At 42.1% G+C, this 23,145-nt stretch overlaps 2 protein-coding genes across 5 annotated transcripts in view; one reads left to right on the forward strand and one right to left on the reverse strand.

Moving 5' to 3' along the window:
- The window catches only part of ANLN (anillin, actin binding protein), a 34,913-nt gene extending 26,717 nt beyond the window's left edge, over positions 1–8,196 (reverse strand). For 2 of the 4 annotated variants that reach the window (XM_067470180.1, XM_060781616.2), the window contains exons 1-3: positions 7,999–8,196; positions 910–1,063; positions 117–377 (exon numbers count right to left, since the gene is read on the reverse strand). In XM_067470180.1, the coding sequence (XP_067326281.1) occupies positions 117–377; positions 910–1,063; positions 7,999–8,016 (433 nt within the window). In that variant the 5' untranslated portion in view covers positions 8,017–8,196. Of the gene's footprint in view, positions 1–116; positions 378–909; positions 1,064–5,428; positions 5,452–7,998 lie in introns of those variants that run through there. The other 2 variants (XM_067470181.1, XM_067470182.1) reach the window with 2 other exon arrangements.
- Positions 8,197–22,607: 14,411 nt separating this feature from the next.
- MATCAP2 (microtubule associated tyrosine carboxypeptidase 2) overlaps positions 22,608–23,145 on the forward strand; it is a 32,471-nt gene continuing 31,933 nt past the window's right edge. The window contains exon 1 of the mRNA XM_060781617.2: positions 22,608–22,858. Coding sequence (XP_060637600.2) covers positions 22,831–22,858 — 28 coding nt within the window. The 5' untranslated portion in view covers positions 22,608–22,830. The remainder of the gene's footprint in view (positions 22,859–23,145) is intronic.

Consider the following 23,145-nt stretch of genomic DNA (forward strand, 5'->3'; position numbering starts at 1 on the left):
CAATGTGTAACAAAAAAATAGCACATCCTTAATATAAAATACATGTGTATAGATGCATTTATTGTTCTTTATAAATATGCAATATGCAAATTTAAAATGGAAAATGAAACATTTACCACTATCCCAGCAGCGGCGCTGTTCAGCAAGCTTTTGCATACGTGTTTTAACTGAAGGAATGGAGACCACTTCAGATTTGGGGTCCGGCTCTTCATTCTTGATGGGTGACGCAACAGGTTGAGTTATAGGTTTCCCTTCAGGAGCAGCATGGTTTATAGAAGACGGGTTAATCGGGCATGCATTCTCTGAATGAGAAACTGGGACATCTACATTGTCCGAACAACGTCTTTTGGATGGTGATGGCTTTGTACTTGGCCTTTCTGTATTTGTTTTAAAAGAAAAAAAAACTTAGGATGAAACTGAAAATGGAAGCAAAAATATAACTGTGCTAGGAACATGTTAATGATTGTGCACTAGCATAAGAATTTAACCTCTTTAGACCCTCAATATGAGACAATTATCTGTTGTGTTTAAGAAATTGTCTATACTACCACGCTAGCAAAAATGTACTAAGGTGCCTGATTACCTATATTACAGCAGTTTTGTCTATAAACCTTGAATGTAATTGTAATATAAATGATAGCAGATATCCTACAGGTCCACAGTGTCATTTAATCAACAACCAAATGAACTATTAATATTGGTTCTTAATGTTACATAAATTAATATTATGTAACATCTTCCCACAAAAAATAGGTCAACTGATAAAGATACTAACGATTTCAAATGCTGAGTTACATAGAATTAGCTTTACAACACTGAAGTATCCGTTTTCTAGAAGAAAAGACATTACTGGAAAAATGAAGGTGTGAGGCAAAGAAACCAGCAAACCTAATGTTTGTGGGGAAATACCTTCATTACTTGGCTGAAGCGGCTGATTACCAGCTTCAGACAATGGTTCTCTGGTCCTTTTTGTTTGTGTTGTAGTTCGCAATGCAGCTGTTGGCCGTCCTGCCATTTTCTTCTGTAAATTTTCTCTCCTTGCACGAGTTCGCTCTAGAAGTTTCTAAATATTTAATAAAGATCATAGATAACTTTTAGCTGAAGATCTTTGTGATTTGAAATGTTAATAATTCTTCCTTGAAGAATTACAAACCAATAGATGAATTGCGGTGTTCTCTTCAGAGCAACAGAGATTGCAAAGCTGACTTGGACACTGAAAAACAACTATAGCACTTGCCAAATTATAAAATGACAGGATGGATTGAATTAAGCACTGGTAAATAATGAGGGCTGTAATCAAATTATCAAGTTGGAGCCTTGAAACCTGACAATTTAAATAGGCATAGTTTCAGAAAGCCACTTGAAACCTAAAGGTAGCTAATGACAGAGCACTGAAATGATAGCAAAATGTGTCACAATTGTTACAATTTGTCAACTCCTTCTTATTCTCTGGATGTCATCCAAAATATTGGGGTAGGGTGGGGCAGGGCGGGGGGGGAGGACGGAAGGAAGAGATTGTGATCAAGCATAACCAGTAGGCCTGTCGATTTTAGTTCGTTAATTCGTTTTTCGGAATTTATTCGTTATTTTTAGCATATCCGACGCGATTTCAAAACATTTTTTCAAACCCGGAAGGGTTTAAAAATATCGAAACAGCAGCCCCATTTTTTTTACGAGCTTCAGCTCGTCTCGTTAATGGGATGGAGGCTGCTGAGTGCTGCTGGTGCCTGCCCTTTCCCTTTCCCTGCTTCACCTACGGAAAGCCTGAAGGGACATACTTTCTTCCTCAAAAAAAAATACGTATTGAATACTTGCTTGGTCTGTGAAGCTTGGTTGGCAGGTTGAGGGCGGCGTGTGTGGGGAGGGAAACTGATGGTCAAGGCGAAGGCAGGGGAGAAGGGCGCGCGCGAAAGGGAGGGAGATGTGATTGGCCGGCGGGGCAGATGATTGACAGAAACAGGAGAAGGTCGTTGCAGCCAAGCGAAGAGAGAGAGAGGAGGGCGCCCTCCTCCTCCTCCTCCAGCTGGGAAGAGAGCAAGCGAAGAGAGAGAGAGAGGAGGGTGCAGCAGCCCGAGCCGATCGGATGGCGCGCGCGCTCCTGCGCCCTCCTCCTCCTCCTCCCCCTCCAGCTGGGAAGAGAGCAAGCGAAGAGAGAGAGAGAGGAGGGCGCCCTCCTCCTCCTCCTCCTCCTCCAGCTGGGAAGAGAGCAAGCGAAGAGAGAGAGAGAGGAGGGCGCAGCAGCCGGAGCCGATCGGATGGCGCGCGCGCTCCTGCGCCCTCCTCCTCCTCCTCCCCCTCCAGCTGGGAAGAGAGCAAGCGAAGAGAGAGAGAGAGGAGGGCGCCCTCCTCCTCCTCCTCCTCCAGCTGGGAAGAGAGCAAGCGAAGAGAGAGAGAGAGGAGGAGGAGGAGGGCGCAGGAGCGCGCGCGCCATCCGATCGGCTCGGGCTGCTGCGCCCTCCTCTCTCTCTCTCTTCGCTTGCTCTCTTCCCAGCTGGAGGAGGAGGAGGAGGAGGAGGGCGCCCTCCTCTCTCTCTCTTCGCTTGCTCTCTTCCCAGCTGGAGGGGGAGGAGGAGGAGGAGGGCGCCCTCCTCTCTCTCTCTCTTCGCTTGCTCTCTTCCCAGCTGGAGGAGGAGGAGGAGGAGGGCGCCCTCCTCTCTCTCTCTTCGCTTGCTCTCTTCCCAGCTGGAGGGGGAGGAGGAGGAGGAGGGCGCCCTCCTCTCTCTCTCTCTTCGCTTGCTCTCTTCCCAACTGGAGGAGGAGGAGGAGGAGGAGGAGGAGGAGGGCGCCCTCCTCTCTCTCTCTCTTCGCTTGGCTGCAACGACCTTCTCCTGTTTCTGTCAATCATCTGCCCCGCCGGCCAATCACATCTCCCTCCCTTTCGCGCGCGCCCTTCTCCCCTGCCTTCGCCTTGACCATCAGTTTCCCTCCCCACACACGCCTCAACCTGCCAACCAAGCTTCACAGACCAAGCAAGTATTCAAATACGTATTTTTTTTTGAGGAAGAAAGTATGTCCCTTCAGGCTTTCCGTAGGTGAAGCAGGGAAAGGGATTGCTCACGCCGTAGAGCAGTAAAGATGGCGGCGCCCAGGAGAGCAAAGTGATAGCGTTCTGGAGGGGGATCTTTTGGCCAAGCAGGTAGGTGGCTCCTCATAGTTACTCAGGCTATTTATTATAATAATAAATAATAAAGGTGGGAAAGAGAGAGAGAAATATGTTTACTAGGCCTGTTTGACCAAGAAAAAAATTGTTTCTAAAATGTTTTGTAAATATTTACGAAATTTCGTAAATAACAAAACTTTTTTTGGAAAGTTTTGTAAATATTTTAAATATTGAAACAAAAAAACACCCCAATTACGAATTGATTTTAGAAACAAATTTTTTCTTGATCAAACAGGCCTAATAACCAGCATATCCTCTGGCTGAATTGCACAAAATATTTTTATTAGAAGTCATTTTGCTCCAGTTTTGAAAGTACTGTATTCATTTTATATTTGCATGCTTAATAAACAGTGGCAAAAGTTCAAAAGATTTTTAAGAGCTGAATCTGAGTAATTATTTCAGGTATGGGAACATAGTTCACCAATGTCGTACACTACATCAAGAGTGGGGATAGGATGGGCTGCATGTGGTCACCAACAGGAGCCCCCGGTGGCACGATGGGTTAAACCCTTGTGCCGGTAGGACTGCTGATCGAAAGGCTGGCGGTTCAAATCTGGGGAGAGGGAAGAACTCCCATTTGTGAGCTCCAGCTTCCCAGGCATCCTCTGGGCAATGTCCTTGCAGATGGCCAATTCTCTCACACCAGAAGCCACTTGCAGTTTCTCAAGTTGCTCCTGACACACACAAAATGTGATCACCATACTTATTTTTTTTCATCTCCTATAGCTACAATGTATTGGTGTGAACCTGTCTGGGTGAGAAGGAGCAAATAGTGTGTGCCCTCCCAACTACACAGTTGCCCAATCCTGCTCTTAATAATTCTTCTCAGACAAAGAACTGAGGCATTTAATTATATCAAAGTTTTCATTTGGCATTCGCCCATGCCATTCAATCATTTTTTTCCAATTTAGACTTGGTATGCTGACATGCCATTTTTAACTACTGAAAATGTTGATAACATTTTATGTGATGCACGTTTGTTATTTTTACCTTATGTCTTTGGCTGACAAGTGATCTTTAAAAATACAGAGATATCTTTGAGTTGTATACTTTCAAATGGCCAAAAACTGATCAAAAACAGTAGCCTTGGCTTCAAACTGAAGACTATATAGAGGATGTAGATTTAGGAACTGACGCATAATTTACGGTAATTACCAAAGCTAAATGTCAGAAAAAGCAATTGAAACAGAATGGAAAACAGGTCCTTCATGCAAAGTCTGTAAATAATGCACATTTCTAGATACTTTCATGAAGTGATTATCTTACAGTCCACCAGGCTACCTGGGAATTTAAGAAAGCTGTAGGCAAGGACATGCTCCCTCGTTTCTCTCCTGCTGCTGAGTGAGAACTGCAGATATTCAACTTATGGAAATATTTGTAAGAATGGACAAACTTGGGAGACAGATCTACACAAAGACACTTAGAAATTCCATCAGAGAGCATGACTGAAATAGATGTTTTAAAGTATTGAGCTGTTGATATAATTTTTACATGGAGGATTCCTGAGACCTGAAAGTACTTTCAAGCATTTCTGTGATAATAAAAAAAAAGTTGAGAAAGACTGCAGTAGAAGAAGCAGCTCTCATCAGAAAACTAGTTGGGTTATTTTAATTCTAGTTTATAGGAAAAATAACATTTACTACATTATGTTATCCTACCAATGATTATGATTTTTTAAGGAAAAAAGTACACCCACAATTAAATGAAAAACAAGTTTAGCATTGGCAGACCACACCTAAAAATTCATTTCATTGGATCTATAAGCAGGGTGTGTACCACAGGGAAAACTTCCAAGAATACTGGCACACACACAATGAAGTTCAGTTTAATAAACAGAATTTGAAAAAAGGAATGTCTTCAGAACTAGTCTTGTCTAGTCACCGATTACCTAATAAGGAGAAAAACAGTTTGGAAGCAATGTCACAAGCAATAAGATGTCCATCCATTTTGCCATACAAGTCTGTGCAACCAAAAGAACTGCTCTGAAATTATGTGTCAGCCGAGTTGTTTTTAGTCTCTTAAATTACTTTATGTTAACTGAACTATGGCACCCACAGTACAACTTTATGCATGTCTACACTCAAAAATAAACTAGTGTTAGTTACAGTGATTTAGTGAGGCATACCAGGGCCTCACTAACTCACACAAGTTTCAGTTTCTCAGTCAACAGTCCTTCACACATTTATCTGGGGAATAAGGTCAATGAACTCATCAATTCTGGAGAAGTTTGTACAATTACACCAATCCAGAGTTGTCATGCATACTTACTTGGGAACAAGCCCCAGTGAACTCATGAGAGAAATGCAATTTTAGTCCCTACTAAAGCAGACAGTTTGAAATGAAATAACCTGGTTTGGAATGAATGATGCAGTCCTAGTCACAATCTTAATAATTTAATGAATCATTTATCTGTTGAATGTCCAGGGTGGGAGAAAGAACTCTGGTCTGTTGCAGGTAGGCGTGAATGTTTCAATTGGCCTCCTTGATTAGCATTTAATGGCCTAGCAGTTTTCAAGGAGTGTCTTCTTACTGCCCAGGGGCATCCTTTGTTGAGAGGTGATTAGCTGTCCCTGATTGTTTCTTGTCTGGAGCTTCCGTCTTTATTTACTGTTACAATTTTAGAGTTCTTTAATACTGGCAGCCAGATTTTGTTCATTTTCATGGTTTCTTCCTTTTTGTTGAAATTGTCCACATGCTTGTGGATTTCAATGGCTTGTCTGTGTAGTCTGATAGTTGTTAGAGTGGTCGATCATTTCTATGTTCTCAAATAATGGGCTGTGTCCAGGTTGGTTCAACAGGTGCTCTGCTATGGCTGACTTCTGTGGTTGAAGTAGTCTGTAGCACCTTTCATGTTTTCCTGGATTCTTGTTCGGGCGCTGCATTTGGTGGTCCCTATGTAGACTTGTTCACAGCTGCATGGTATAAGGTAGACTCCTGCAGAGGGGAGAGGATACCTCTTGTCCTTTGCTGAACGTAACATCTGTTGGATTTTCTTACTGATGAACCAACCTGGACACAGAATATTATTTGAGAAGGCTGGACCAGTCTAACAACCACCATGTCAGATTACACAGAGAAGCTATTGAAATCCACAAACATGTGGACAATTTCAACCAAAAGGAAGAAACCATGGAAATGAACAAAATCTGGCTACCAGTATTAAAGAACATACAACAAATAAAGTCAGAGAAACTCCAGACAAGAAACAATCAGGAAACAATCACCTCTCAACAAAGGGTGGCCCAGGCAGTAAGAACACACACCATCAAAACTGCTAGGCCATTAAATGCTAATCAACGTGGCCAACTGAAACATTCATGCCTACCTCCAACAGGCGAGAGTTCTTTCTTCCACCTGGACATTCCACAGATATATAACCCCATTTTCCTAGTATTATTTATTTATTTACTGTATTTGTATGCCTCCTTTCTCAGTCCGTAGGTGACTCAAGGCGCTTAACAGGGTAAAATTAAATGCTTACAATATCATAAATCTCTCGTCTCCGCCAAACGTACTTGTGACAAAGGCGATAACGAGAAAAGGGCCTCCCAAATTAGACCTCACAACCTCAGAGGATGCCTGCCATAGATGCAGACAAAACGTCAGGAGAGAATGCTTCTGGAACATGGCCATACAGCCCGAAAAACTAATAGCAACCCTGAGTCAACATAGTTCAGTGCAGTTAAACTGTATTCAACCCTCCTGTTTAAGGAGCTCCACTGGCTGCCTTTCATTTTCGGGTCCCAATTCAAGGTGCAGATGCTTACCTACAAAGCCCTAAACGGTGTGTACGAACCCACACGATCTCTTCATTCATCTGGAGAGGCCCTGCTCACGATCCCACCTGCATCGTAAGCGTGATTGGTGGGGACAAGGGAGAGGGCTTTCTCTGTGGTGGCCCCTTGACTCTGGAACTCTCTCCCCAAAGACATCAGGCAGGCCCTGTCGCTAGCAATCTTTAGGAGGAACTTGAAAACGTGGTTGTTCCAGAATAGGAAACTCCTAGCATTATGACCCAATGCACTTTATCAGAGATCTAGGTTATCTGCATGCCCATCCCCTCCAAACACTCCACCTGGTCATGCCCACCACTTTTAATTTTAATTGTTACATTTGGCCCTGCCATTGTTTTTAATTGTGTCATTGTGTGTTGTCAATGTTATTGCTTTGTTTTCTGAGTTATTTTGCTGTCTGTTGTTGCTGTTGTTTTTACTATTGTATTTGGGCTCGGCCTCTTGTAAGCCGCACCGAGTCCTTCGGGAGATGGTAGCGGGGTACAAATAAAGGTTGTTTATTATTATTATTATTATTATTATTATTATATTCTACGAGTCTACACGAACCATATAATACAGTTTCAAATTTCCCAATAGGTTCCAGTCTATACACTGTAAATAACAACATTTGAAACCTCATTAAGTCTTCTAAGAGAAATGCTACAGAAAATGTCCAAAGAAAGCGCCCCTGCAAACGCCTCAGGTTCAACGACCAGGAAAGAGACTATTTAGAAAAGCCCCACCCGTGGGTCTCATTCCTTCCCACTGAGTCAAGACAAAGGAGCCAAGGGAAAAGACACGAAGCTCAAGACAACTATCTGCATGACGAGAAAACGAAGAGAGAAGCCGTCGTGGCTTGTGAGCAAAGGCAACTGGAAGACAGGCCTTCCTGGGAGCAGTAGGCCTGGGGAGAAACAACGGGACTTCTTCTCAGGGAAATATACACAGCCTCAGAAGCAGGGGGGGGGGGGGGGGACCCTCAGTTTATTAGGCCTTTTCCCAGCGTACGAGAAGAATGTCCCTTCAAAAGCTCTTCTCCCTCCTTCCCTCCCAAACACTCACCTCAGTGAAGGGGTCCATGGCGGGGGCCCCGCGCGCGCCGCTCCTCTCTGTCTCTCACTGACTGACTCCTCCGTCTCGAGCCCCGGCAACTGCTCTTCAGATTTGAATTTCAGCGCCTGCCACAGCGCCTGCTCACTGCGCATGCGCCCCTCCCAGCCAGCTGTTTCCATTCCGCCCAACATTCTTTCCCTGCTTCCTCCTCCTCTGCGGCCAGATCCCGAGGCTGTTAGCTCAATCTAACTTGAACTTGGCTATACAAGAGAAAATTGTAAAAAGTGGGCGGGGAAAGAGGTGACTGGCGTGGAGCTCAGCCAGTAAGCGAGGATCTTCCACAGCTGTTTCAGAGAAGGGCGCCTTCCTCAATTATTTCGAATGGGGCGTGAGGGGATTGCTATACTTTAGGCTTCTTTTTGCCTTATTTTACTGACAGCTCTTGCCATTAACCATTTAAGCTAACTCAGGGCCCATCCACACAGCCCTATATCCCAGAATATCAAGGCAGGAAATCCCACATTACCTGAGTGTGGTCTCAGGGCCCTTCCACACAGCCCTATAACCCGGAATATCAAGGTAGGAAATCCCACATTACCCGAGTGTGGTCTCAGGGCCCTTCCACACAGCCCTATAACCCGGAATATCAAGGTAGGAAATCCCACATTACCTGAGTGTGGTTTCAAGACCCTCCCACACAGCCCTATATCCCAAAATATCAAGGCAAGAAATCCTACATTACCTGAGTGTGGACTCAGGGCCCTTCCACACAGCCCTATAACCTGGAATATCAAGGTAGGAAATCCCACAATATCTGCTTTGAACTGGGTTATCTAAGTCCATACTCAGATAATGTGGGACTTTCTGCCTTGATTTCTGGGATATAGGGCTGTGAGGAAGGGGCCTCAGGGCCCTTCTGCACTGTCCTTATATCCCAGGATCTGGTTCCAGATTATCTGTTTATACCAGGTTATATGGCAGTGTAGACTGAGGACCCTTCCACTCAGCCATATAACCCAGAATACCAAGGCAGAAAATCCCACCATATCTGCTTTGAACTGGGTTATCTGAGTCCACACTGCCATAGATTCCAGTTCAAAGCAGATACTGTAGGATTTTTCCCCGCCTTGTGGAAGTGGCCTCAGGGCCAGTCCACACAGCCATATATTTCAGAATATCAAGGCAGATAATCTACAATATCTGCTTTCAACTGGGAGCCCTTCTACACTGCCATATATCCCAGAATATCAAGGCAGAGAATCCTACAATATCTGCTTTGAACCGGGGGCCCTTCTACACAGCCATATATCCCAGAATATCAAGGCAGGAAATCCCACTTTTTCTGAGTGTGGATTCAGACAACTCAGTTCAAAGCAGATATTGTGGGATTTTCTGCCTTAATCTGGGTTATAGGACTGTGTGGAAGGGCCCACAGATAACCCAGGGCCCTTCCAGAGAGGCCCTGTATCCCAGAATCTGATCTCAGGTTTTCTAATTTAAACTGGATTATATGAGTCTAAACTGCCAGATAATCTGGGATAAACAGAAAATCCAGAAGCAGATCTTGGGATATAGGACCTGTCTGGAAGGGCCCTCAGATAAAAAAGATATTGTGGGATTTTCTGCCTTGGTATCCTGTGTTATATGGCTGTGTGGAAGGGTCCCTGGGCCCATACTGCCATATCACCCAGTTCAATGTGGATTTTATACAGCTGTGTGGAAGGGGCCTCATATACTCCAGTTCAAAGCAGATAACCTGGGATATAAGGATAGTCAAGGGCTCTTCCACACATTCATATAACCCAGAATATCATGGCAGATAATCCACAATATCTGCTTTGAACTGGGTTATGTGTCCACGCTGCCATATCATCTAGTTCAAGGCAGATAATGTGGGACTTTCTCTTTAGGAATTGCACACTTTTGATATATTGCCACTTCGCTGTGACTATATTTTCCCCCCTTTTTAGACCTAGATTTTGGACTTCGGCAATTGCAGTTTTCCTTTTAAAAAAAGAAGAATGTGGAATGGGCAGGGACGACACTTGTCTGTATGATAGCATAAAATGTGGAAGATTATAATAGAAGTGGACCAGAGTACATTGTGTGTGATGGGGATACATATATTATCAATTTCTCTTATAAACTGAATGGAATGCTATGGTAAGACGACAATTTATTTATTTATTTACTTTGCTTGTATACTGCAGTTTCTCAGCCCATAGGCGACTCAACGCGGTTGACAACAAGAACAAAAAAGTCAATCCAACAGGCATAAAAAATTGCTCCGCTTTCCTCTGCTCATGGGATGAGGCCCATAGGCTACCCATAAGCCTTCCATGGGCCCTTCCACACAGCCCTATACCCCAGAATATCAAGGCAGAAAATCCCACAATATCTGCTTTGAACCGGGTTATGTGAGCCCACACTCAGATAATGTGGGATTTTCTGCCTTGATATTCTGGGATATAGGGCTGTGTGGAAGGGCCCCATGACACCTGGTGAGGGAAGGGAAACAAATAGCATTTAGAGCTTAAAAACTATTCATAGAATTCTCTAGTCAACCTGACTAATGGAGTTCTGCTCTAAAAAGTGACTTTTCCAAGTTGTGGTACTAAATGCTATTTTTTGACGGTCTTCTTCCAACACCTTCTTTGGAAGAAAACGACCCCAATCTCACATTTTAGCTAAACTTTTTGTTGGATAGTTTTTGAATCCTAAAGGAAGGGAAAATAATAGAAAGAAAGAAACTTTGGCATTCTGGATAATTTCTACTATTTAACTTTACTCGCTAAACACAGGAACTGTTTTCAGTGACTTTTGATTCAGTAAAACATGCTAAAACTAATGCTACTTAGTGTTTGTCCCAAGTAAAGATAAGGGTATGAAGTTCCACTATGACATCACAGAACCTTCAATGCAATGTTCTAGAAAAGCAAGTACAGAGTGTCAGTTTAGATATATAGTCAAAAACGGACCATCAATACCAGTTGAGGTGGGCCTTCAAGTCAATTGTAGAGGTGCAGCTTCCAGAATGAGGGCTGTAAGCTTTGCCAAAGGTCTAACCTTTTGGTTTAAATGCAGTTAAATTTGGAAGGTCTCAAAGTATAGCAAAATAATTCATGTTTCAAAATAAGACTTTTAAACACAGTTTTCAATCACTTGCCTGAGATATAACACAAAAGAGCTGCGAGGATTAGAATGTATCCCTGCAATCTTGGAATTCATCACTGCTGTGGAATACTTTTTAAAATTTGATGAAATAATATCATTGTGCTCAGGTAAGTCTATTTACTTTTACATAATGATATGCATGCACACACATGGAGTCATGCTCATGCCTATTCAGAGGTCTGTTAAGTTCAGTGTTCTAAACATTTCAGCTGAAGTGAGGCAGTCAGTTCCATCTTTTGGCAAATTGCTAAGATACACTATATGTAGGAAGGAGAGTAATACTGTGTTGTTCTAGATTGCCACTTAAAAGGGCAATCGCATTCCCTTCTAGTTTACATGTATACCTACAAACCACTCTAAAGTGGCTTGTAGGTATTCATGTAGGTCTTCTTGTAGGCAAGAAGATCTACAAGCCACTCTAAACACTTTCACAGAAGCATACGAGAAGCTCGGCCTGTCACTGAACATCAAGAAAACCAAAGTGCTCTTGCAGCAGTCACCAGCCAATCCCTCTCCAATGCCAGAAATACAGCTTAATGGTGTAACATTAGAAAATGTTGATCATTTCTGCTACCTTGGCAGACACCTCTCCACAAAAGTCAGCATTGACACTGAAATACAACACTGCCTGAGCTCTGCAAGGGCAGCATTTTTCCAAATGAAGCAGAGAGTGTTTGAGGACTGGGACATCTGTAGAAGATACCAAGGTGCTTGTTTGTAAAGCTATTGTCTTCTCAACCCTGCTATATGCTGAAAGGTGTGGACTATCTACATGCAACTCCTGAAACAATTCCATCAGTGCTGCCTCCAAAAAATCCTACAAATCTCTTGGGAAGACAAGCGGACAAATGTCAGTGTGCTGGAAGAAGCAAAGACCACCATCATTGAAGCGATGCTCCTCTGCCATCAACTCCACTGGACTGGCCATGTTGTCTGGATGCCCGACCACTGTGTCCCAAAGCAATTGCTCTACTCCGAACTCAAGAATGGAAAACGGAAAGATGGGCTCAAAGCCAACCTTAAAAACTCTAGCATAGACACTGAAAACTGGGATGTCCTGGCCCTTGAGCACTCCAGCTGGAGGTCAGCTGTGCCCAGCAGTGCTGTACAATGTGAAGTGGCACGAATAGAGGGCGAAAGAGAGAAACATGCCAAGAGGAAGGCACGTCAAGCCAACCCAAAACCGGGACCGCCTTCCACCTGGAAACCAATGCCCTCACTGCGGGAGAACATGCAGGTCAAGAATAGGGCTCCACAGTCACCTACGAACACACCACCAGTACACCGATCTTAGAGGACAATCCTACTCGAACAACGAGGGATCACCTAAGTAAGTAAGTACATGTATACCGAAGTTAATAAAATGTATTCCTGGGTATTTTTTCTTTAACGCAAAATCTTGTACTAGGTTGGTCCCCAAAAAATTGCTGTCTTTTGGTAACAACTTGAAAGCTTCTTTCAAAATACATCCAGAGGCAACACTTTTCTTATGATTTCCGCTTTCAGGGGCAAACTTATACATCTGCTTTTGCAACATGCTTAGAATAGCTAGCGAAACTGTTATCTGCACTTCCCTTTTATCCATGTTTTGCTTTTTGTGTATGCTTAATGCGAGATTCTTGAGATAGCTGTTGTGTACAAAGCTATACAGTTCCAGTAGAATTTGCTAAATCCTCCTTTTTATCAGAGCACAGAACTGGTGTTTTAGACATTGGTTCCGGCCCACATTATGTTGACTGTGTAGAACCAGCCTCAGTTCAAGGCTTGCTTCCTGTAGATTATCTGCAACATCCTACTGTAAACTCCAGACCACTACTATCTTTTAATATATATATTTTTAAAAAGGCACTTCCAGCTGGAATGTCCCTTTTTTATGCATCTTCTTTCCAAGATGCATAACCTCATGCTAAAGAACTCCCTGGTTGCACATTCATACCAAGTTCTAATCTGTTGCGTTAAAAGGCTATGAGTTTTAAAGCAATATATGTATGTATGACAAAAGTCTAAAAGACAGTATTTTAATGGTGTTAAACAGACTCAGGTTTTTCTGTCTTCATAATATTTCATCTGCTAGATTATTTTATTATATAATGAAGTAAAAATATTCAAACGCTATAGTGGTCTTTTGTGGTGCTTTCTCTAATTTTAGAAATTTTACATATCAAGTACAGTAATGGAGTTCGGAATTGTGTTTTGAGTCTCCTTTGTGGAAAGATGAAGCAGGGTATTATTATTATTATTATTATTATTATGTTTATTTATATCCCGCTTTTAAACAATTATTATTATTAATATTATAATGGTTCTTGTGGGTTTTTTCGGGCTATAGGGCCATGTTCTAGAGGCATTTCTCCTGATGTTTCGCCTGCATCTATGGCAAGCATCCTCAGTTTATTTATATCCCACTTTTTTCCTTCACAAGAAGACTCAAAGAGGCTTACACTAAAAGCATTTCAATGCTACTTAAAATATACAAGTATACAAATTACAACAGAATTAAACATCATTATTATTAAAAACATTCCTATTTTAAAACAAGCATGCTAATTATTATTATTTTGTGTTCTCGGTGTTATGCGACAGTTGAAAATGAACAGAAATGGAAATTTTACAGCTGTGTGGCAAAACTGCTTTAATATTAATCAAAACAGCTCCGCAACATTTCAGCAACTGTTTTGAGAAAACATACAAAATATTTTATAATGAATCCATTTTCAGGCTGTTGATTTTTCATTTATTGGACAAGATCCAAGAGCTTTTGTTTGACTCATGTACGTTCTGGTGGTTATTTTAGTTTGAACATAGCTGTTTGAAAATTCATCACCTCTGTTTGGCAGTTAGAATCCATTCAACAAACCCTATTAGGAAATGTTATGTGCAATGACTTATACAGAGAAACATTTGAATTGTTTCCTTTGTTCACTTAACTGTAGATTTTTAGTACCGTTATAACGGCAGAAATGAAGAAATGTTATAAGTATGCTATTTCCCCATTTAAATGCCTACATAAATCTGGAGCTCCTTTACACTCCCATATAATCCAGATTATCAACACAAATAATCTACAGTGCCATATAATACATTCCAAAGCAGATAATCTGGATTTTATATGGCAGTGTAGATGGAGCCTGAATTCTTTTCCTGATTTTTATTTTTTTATTTTTTTAAAAACTATTATTATATATCATAAACTGCAAATATATTGGGTTGTTGTAGGTTTTTCCGGGCTATATGGCCATGTTCTGGAGGCAATTTTTCTCCTGACGTTTCACCTGCATCTATGGCAAGCATCCTCAGAGGTAGTGAGGTCTGTTGGAAGTAGGAAAAATGGGTTTATATATCTATGGAATGACCAGGGTGAGACAAAGGACTTTTGTCTGGTGGGGCTAGGTGTGAATGTTTCAGCTGATCACCTTGATTAGCATTCAATGGCTTGGAAGTGCCTGGGGAGAATCTTTTGTTGAGAGTGATTTTATGTGCCTGTTTGTATTGTCTCTGTGTGAGATACTCCTTGATAAATAATGTGAATCCTTTAATATTTTAGGATTGGTAAATATTTTAGCACACACAAACAATAAATTAATTAGTAGTTGTCTCTGTCAATCAATGCATCCATTATTTCAAAGTATTAAATGCAATATAAACACATTTTTAATTGGTTAACATTTCTATCTCAACATTTTCAATCCATTTTATATTTAGCAATATCCACATTGTATTGCTAATTCCTGGGTTTCCAGTTATGGAAAAACTATTTCCTTCTCGTTATCATCTCCTATTCTTAGATATTCTGTTAATTTTGCCATAGCTACTCTTACAGATGCTTTCAATAATATTTTGAAGGGCTGTTACTTTCCTATTTATATCTATAAGTATTTGGCTTTTGGAAATAAATCCAGGTTTATTTCTGATATTTATTTAATACTTTGCCTTATAATGAATCTTAATAAACATTACATTTAGGCCTATCTGGCCACGGTGGTCCATGCTCTTGTCACATCCCGATTGGATTACTGCAACGCACTCTACGTGGGGTTGCCTTTGAAGACTGCTCGGAAACTCCAACTAGTCCAGCGGGAGGCAGCCAGATTGCTCACCGGAGCGGCATACAGGGAGCATACCACCCCCCTGTTATGCCAGCTCCACTGGCTGCCGATCCAATTCCGAGCACAATTCAAGGTGCTGGTTTTGACCTACAAAACCCTATACGGTTCCGGCCCAGTGTATCTGTCCGAACGGATCTCCCTCTACGTCCCACCTCGGAGTCTAAGATCTTCTGGGGAGGCCCTGCTCTTGACCCCGCCTTTATCACAAGTGAGACTGGCGGGGACGAGGAGCAGGGCCTTCTCGGTAGTGGCCCCCCACCTGTGGAACTCACTCCCCGGGGAGATCAGATCAGCAACTTCCCTTCTCTCATTCAGGAAAAAGCTGAAAACTTGGATGTGGGACCAGGCTTTTGGAAACTCTGGCAGCTAAAAAGAAAGACCATAATGATGGGCAAATAATGACGAAACGTAATGGACCTATGGAACTCGAAACACTGACCATGAGACTGTTTACTATTGTGCTACTGTGTCATATATTGATGTTTTTAATCTGTTAATTGTTTAATTATTTTAATTGTTTTATATATATATGTATTTGGATATGGGCATCGAATTGTGCCTTCTTTTTGTAAGCCGCCCTGAGTCCCCCCTCGGGGGTGAGAAGAGCGGGGTATAAGTAGCAGAAATAAATAAATATCAGTGACACAGCCATCCACTACATGGCTGCCAGCCTCCTCCCGATAGACTCAAATCAAGGAAAAGCTTTATGAGAACTACCACTCCTCTTGGTGTCCCTACAGCAACAGCAAGGGTATCCCTCTGGGCAGTTAAATCAGGAAATCCCAACTGGATGGCCCCCCGTGAGGGTCTTCCTCCAGGGGCAAACCAAGAATGGGCAACCCTGGAAGTCCCTGAATAGATTCAGAAGCGCAGTGGGCAGATCAAAAGCTAACCTGGGAAAATGGCACTACCTAAAAGAATCCCATACCTTGTGTGACTGTGGAGCAGAACAGACAACACTGCATCTGTATGCTTGTTCATTGCACTCTGCCTCATATACAGAGGAGGAATTGTTGGAGGCTACAGACAATGCCGTTGCTGTTGCCCGTTTTTAGTCAAAAGATATTTGGCTGCCTGCACACCTTCTATTTTATCAGTTTTATACTAATTTATGCAATGCTTTTGATATGAATTTTTTTAAAGTGCCACAGATTCATCCTATAAAATATCAGTCCCCTTAAACCGCTTCTTAAACTGTGGGTCCCAACCCCAAATGGGGTAGCTCAGTGTTGGGGTTCCAAAAAAATTGGCAGCAGTAAACATTTACTGAATATCACCTAGTGGTTGTTTTAGACCAAGGGTTCCCAACCTATGGTCCATGGACCACCAGTGGTACGCAAGAACTAAAATACGGTCCACGGCCTCACCGTTACTACATCATTACAATGAGAGCGACTGGTCTTGTGAAGCCGAGGCTTACTAAATATGGTTTTCTGTGGGCAAGCAGATGGTGATTACTGGATGGCATGTATTCTGTATCAGAAACTAGAGCTGATGTGGTCTATCCCATGCAATTTTCTGAATCAGCACCCCAAATAACCAAACGTAATCTAAAGTTGACCAAAACCCTATTCGTAACCCTTTTGGTACTAGTGTTGGAGAGTGGTTCCTGGTCAAAAAAAGGATGGGATCCATTGTTTTAGATATTTACACACATCAGTTGTGCAGTGTTTAAGTGGATTCTGTAGAATGTCCTTCAGCTTCTTAAAAAGGAAAATCAGTTTGTTTAGCAAGCCTTGCAAATGCTGATTTGTTACCAGTAAATGTTTAATTTGTATGTATATTTTAGATGCCTATATACCCGGGTCACATAAAAATGTCTTGGGTGGAAAGGGGTTGTAGTGGGAAAAGTTTAGGAAGCCCTGCTCTAGATGGCCCAACTGCAGCTAGCTATGCATGCTTACACAGAACAAGCAAGCTGAAACAGCTGCCTGCAGAATCCCTTAGTGAGCATGTTTGAAAAGCAAAGCTGAAAGAAAAGGGGAGCACATTAACATGACTCACCAGCTATTCTGGTATGCTGAAAGAGCATAGATCTAAAAGCTCTGCCATCAAAATAGAAATCATTAAAAAAGATCTGAGGCTGTCAAAAGAAAAAGATTTTGGAAGCGATGTCTAGAAGATTCGAAATGTTTTTGTTTACTTATCAAGGCTTACTTGCCCCAGTTGTTTCATCTCACATGTGAATATAATTTGTTTTGAATGAAATGTTTATTAAAAAACATTGAACTGCTCTTCTTTTCCCTGCTAAATAAGTAAAGCCAAGGAACACGTCTACTTTGGCCCTTTCTACACTGTCTTTATGTCCCAGGATCTGATCCCAGATTATCCGCTTATCCGAAATTATCTGGCAGTTGCCCCCTCATATAAGACAGTTCCATCTTGTCTCCTGCATGTCATCAGTTAGGGACCCTTCCCCCCAGCACCGACTGCCACTCTGGGCAGGAGTGAAAAGAGAGGGGACAGGGGACAGTTCCATCTTGTCTCCTGCATATGTCATCAGTTGGGGACCCTTCCCCCCAGCATCAACTGCTGCTCTGGGCCAGAGTGAAAAGAGAGGGGCCCATGGGACAGTTCCATCTTGTCTACTGCATAAGTCATCAGTTGGGGACCCTTCTCCCAAGCACCAACTACTGCTCTGGGCCAGAGTGAAAAAAAGAGGGGCCCAGGGGACAGTTCCATCTTGTCTCCTGCATATGTCATCAGTTGGGGACCCTTCCCCCCAGCACCAATTGCCACTCTGGGCCAGAGTGAAGAGAGAGGGCCCAGGGGACAGTTCCATCTTGTCTCCTGTGATATACTAATAATATAATATAATGTAATGTAATATATTGTATATGCACACAATATAATGTTATGAGGTAATACATTATAATACGAATAACAATAATATAATATTATAATTATATATTTTATATTACATGTAATATTACTAATAAAATTACAATGTAATGGTAATGTGCAATATAGTAATATATAATACTGATATTGTACTATGCTAATAATATAAAATATTGTATGCATATATATCTTGTAAGCCGCTCTGAGTCCCCTTTGTGGTGAGAAGGGCGGCACATAAATGTCTTAAATAATATAATATAATATAATATAATATAATCCAGTTCAAAACAGATAACCTGGGAACAGATCCTGGGATATAAGGACACTGTAGAAAGGGCCTTTGTTAATTAAAGTATATCTTTATTTATGTCCAAATATCCAACCAGTAAGAATGATAAGTGACAATGTACTGGCAATGGCTCACTGGCACTCCTCCAGCTCTTTGCACGTTGCCAGGAGTCCCCTGGGCTCAAGAGGATGATATAATGGAAGACACACCACAAGTTGAATCCCAATTGTAGAAGCTGTTTATTGTGGGCCCAAGCAAAAGGGACAGAATGCACAGAGCATAAAAAGATCTGTCGCACACTCAAATGGGATTGCAAGACTTTTATCACTTTGACAGAGAATTAAAGACACATTCTCATTGGTATACAGTCATCAATGATCTCATTGGTCTGAGCTGACTATTCAGATGTCCATTGGCTCTCCATAATTCTAACAGGCAGGAAGGCACACGTGGGATCTTAACAATGGCACATCTATAGTCTATTGTTCTCTGGCCATGAACACTCAGTTGGAAAGTATCTATAGGTTGATACTTCAAGTGGCTGTGAAATTAGGGGAGTTCAAGCTAATTATTTCTATCCTGATACACATTTATACTTGAAAAGTAACTTCCTCTCTGCAGCAAACTGGCAACACCTTCTGCAAACAAAGGCCAGGATATATGGCAGTAAATTTATGGAATTTACAGTAATTGAAAGCATCCATGATAATTCCCTTTTGAAAACTATGTCTCTCTCAATAGTATGTTGGACTGAGACTAAAGGCCCTTCCACACAGCCATGTAGCTCAGAATATCAAGGCAGAAAATCCCACAATATCTGCTTTGAACTGGCTTATCTGAGTCCACATTGCCATTTAACTCAGTTTGAAGCAGATGTCAGAGTTTATTCAGCTGTGTGGAAGGGGCCTTGGAAAAGCAAGTCTAAAATGCTCGCTGAACTGTAAAATTCATTGAACCTTAGATCAGTTAGGTTTTCTTAACCAGAACTATTTTACGGGGTTGTTGTGAGGAACAAATGAAAGAGGGCCAAGCCTTTGAGTTCTCTGCAGGAAAGACAGCATCCAAAAGTGAATCATTGCAATACATATTTGCTCATATTATACTAGGCAAGTTTCACAATCTTGTCTGATACTATTTGGCCCTCTCCTTCTCTTTAGGTGCTTTATCCATGCCTGGGAGACCTCCAAAGAACAAAGCTGCTACTAGAAAGAAAAAAGGTATCTATGATTAACTGATGACAAAACATTTGTGGAGCAAAATTGAGATCTGATGCATGCTGCCAAACTTTTCCAGTTCTGGCAGGGACAATCTGAATTAGTCCTTTCTCATCCCACATTTTCAGCTGCTTTTAAAATGTTCCAGTCTCTCTCTCTCCTCCTCCCACTTTTGTCTTTGGCTTTTTCAATTGCTGAAAATATCCTTCCCTCCAGTGAGCAGTCGGGCTTTATTTCCTGAAGTATGGACTGGTTGGAAATTCTCGCGGTCCAAGGCACTCTCAGAATTTTCCTCCATCACCACAGTTCAAAAGCATCTATCTTCCTTCGCTCAGCTTCCTTATGGTCCACCTCATAGTAACCTCACATCCATAGGTTACTATGGGGAATACCATTGCTTTAACTATGTGGATCTTCATTGCCAGTGTGATGTCTCTACTCTTCACTATTTTATCGAGATTGGCCATTGCTCTCCTCCCAAGAAGTAAACGTCTTCTGATTTCCTGGCTGCAGTCTGTGTCTGCAATAATCTTTGTGCCTATAAATATAAAGTCTGTCACTGCCTCCACGTTTTCTCCCTTTATTTGTCACTTATCAATCAGTCTGGTTGCCATAATCTTGGTTTTTTGATGTTTAACTGCAAACCAGCTTTTGTACTTTCTTCTTTCACTTTGGTTAGAAGGATCCTCAACTCCTCACTTTTAGTCATCAAAGTGGTATCATCTGCATATCTAAGGTTGTTAATGTTTCTTCCAGCAATTTTAACTCCAGTTAAAATTATATTATATATTATTATATATTACCAGTAGTAATTATATCAATTACTACTGGTAATATATAATTCAAGAAACTACAAGAAAGGAGATTCCATCTGAACATTAGGAAGAATTTCCTGACTGTGAGAGCTGTTCAGCAGTGGAACTCTGTGCCTCAGAGTGTGGTGGAGGCTCCTTCTTTGGAGGCTTTTAAACAGAGGCTGGATGGCCATCTGTCGGGGGTGCTTTGAATGCAATATTCCTGCTTCTTGGCAGGGGGTTGGATTGGATGGCCCATGAGGTCTCTTCCAACTCTGATTCCATTTAATATATTAGTATTATGATATTACATTATTATTATTATTATTATATACTAGCCGTCCCCTGCCACGCTTTGCTGTGGCCCACATGGGGGTTCTGTGTGGAGGTTTGACCCAATTCTATCATTGGTGGGATTCAGAATGCTCTTTGATTGTAGGTGAACAATAAATCCCAGCAATTACAACTCCCAAATGTCACATGTGTGTGTGTGTGTGTGTGTGTGTGTGTGTGTGTGTGAATGGCTGGATGGCCCTTTGTCAGGAGGGCTTTGATTATGTTTTCCTGCCCTGGTGAAGGGAGTTGGACTGGATGGTCTTAAGGCAGCATTTCTCAACCTGGGGTTTGGGACCCCCGGGGGGGGGGGGTTGTGAGGGAGTGTCAGAAGGGTTGCCAAAGACCACCAGAAAACATAGTATTTTCTGTTGGTCATGAGGGTTCTATGTGGGAAGTTTGCCCCAATTCTGTCATTGATGGGGTTCAGAATGCTCCTTGATTGTAGGTGAACTAAAAATCCCAGTAACTACAACTCCCAAATGTCAAGTTCTATTTCCTCCAAATTCCATCTATGTTTATATTTACGCATTCTGAGTATCTGTGCCAAGTTTGGTCCAGATCCATCATTGTGAGTCCACAGTGCTCTCTAGATGTAGGTGAACTACAACTCCAAAACTCAAGGTCAATGCCCACCAAACCCTTCTAGTGTTTTTTGTTGGTCAGGGGAGTCATGTGTGCCAGGTGTGGTTCAATTCCATCGTTTGTGGAGTCCGGAATGCTCTTTGATTGTAGGTGAACTATAAATCCCAGCAACTACAACTCCCAAATGACAAAATCATAATTTTTTGAGTGATGGTCACTCCTTGTGTTGTGAGATGTTTTGTTGCCAAATTTGGTGTGATTTCGTTCATTAGTTCTTTTGTTTTTAGGGTACTCATTATGCACAGAGTATTTATATATATATAGGTAGATTATTATTATTGTATTGTAATATATATATATATAATATATTCGCAGTATATTATCTATATAAATAAAAATGTAATGTTCGTTTGTGGGATTAACATAACTCAAAAACCACTGGGGGAATTGACACCAAATTTGGACACAAGACACCTAACAACCCAATGTATATCCTTCACTCATAAAAACACTGAAAAACACAGCAGAAGGGACTTAAAAAGCCCCCAAAAGCTAAATGAAGAAAAGCTAAATTACAATACAGAAAAAGGGGAGAAAGAAGGAGGGAAGGGGAAGAAAAAAAGAAAGAAAGAAAGAAAAGAAAGAGGGAGGGAAAGAAAGGAAAGGGATAAGGAAGCATGGAAGCAAAGAGAGAAGGAAGGAAAGAAGTAGAGAAGGAAGAAAGGAGAGAAAGAGGGAGGGAAAGAAAAAGGGAGAAGGAAGGAAGGAGAGAAGGAAAGAAGGAAGGAAAGAGGGGGCGAAGGAAGAGGGGAAGATGTAGAGAAAGAGGGAGGGGAGGAAAGAAGGAAAGAGAGAAGAAAGAAAAGAGAGACAGCAGAAGAGAAAGAAAAAGGGGGAAGGAAGAAAAAAGATAGAGAAGGATGGAAGAACAGAAGGAAAGACAGGAAGGAAGGAAGGAAGGAAGGAAGGAAGGAAGGAAGGAAGGAAGGAAGGAAGGAAGTGACGGAAGGAGGGAAAGAGGGAAGGTTGGCCACAGCAACGCGTGGCGGATACAGCTAGTACTATACTAAAAGGCTTGAGACCAACATCTGGAAGGCCAGGCTGCCCCTTCCCATCCAAAATTTCTGTGGTTGCCTATTAATGACAACCCTAGGACAAAAGGGCTCTAACCACAACACCATGCACACCTGTCTTCCTCCAATGTCTAAGAAAAGCAGACCGCCTCCTCCTCCTCCTTCTGAGGCTGGTCCATTCTCCCAGGTTGCGCAGCCGCAGTTCAGCTCAAGCTGTGGTGGGCGGGGATTGGCGGGTGTCCTAGCAACGGAGAGAACCGCTCTGGGGCGGCTGCTTCCAAGGAGGGGAGCTAGTAGTAGTACAGACCCTGGCAAGCCTTGTGGTCGTGAACAGTCTAGCCTCCCTTCCCATCACAACTGGGCAGTGCCGTCTTTGGGGCACAAAGTAAAAAGGGGAAGGAGAGACAGACACAGGAACAGCTCTGATCACGAATGATGCTGGAGTCTATTTGTGTCACTGGTGAGTACAGCTCTTCTTTCTTGCTTCTCATCCCACAAGGGGTTTTCTTTGGCCATTGCAGGCCCCAGCCCACTCAGGCCCCTTCTACACTGCCATGCAATCCAGTTCAGTTCTGGCTTCAGATAGTGGATTGTATGGCAGTGTAGATGTGGCCTCAGACTCATGCAGACCAAGTGTTTTGTTTTTAATTGTGCAAAACCCATCTGCTTCAATGACATACTTTAGTTGGGGTGGATATGGATAATGTTTCTTTGTGCCCACTTCTTTTTTCTCCCCATTATTGTTGT

Source organism: Anolis sagrei, chromosome 6 (assembly GCF_037176765.1).
Source record: "Anolis sagrei isolate rAnoSag1 chromosome 6, rAnoSag1.mat, whole genome shotgun sequence".
In the NCBI taxonomy this organism is placed as follows: domain Eukaryota; kingdom Metazoa; phylum Chordata; class Lepidosauria; order Squamata; family Dactyloidae; genus Anolis; species Anolis sagrei.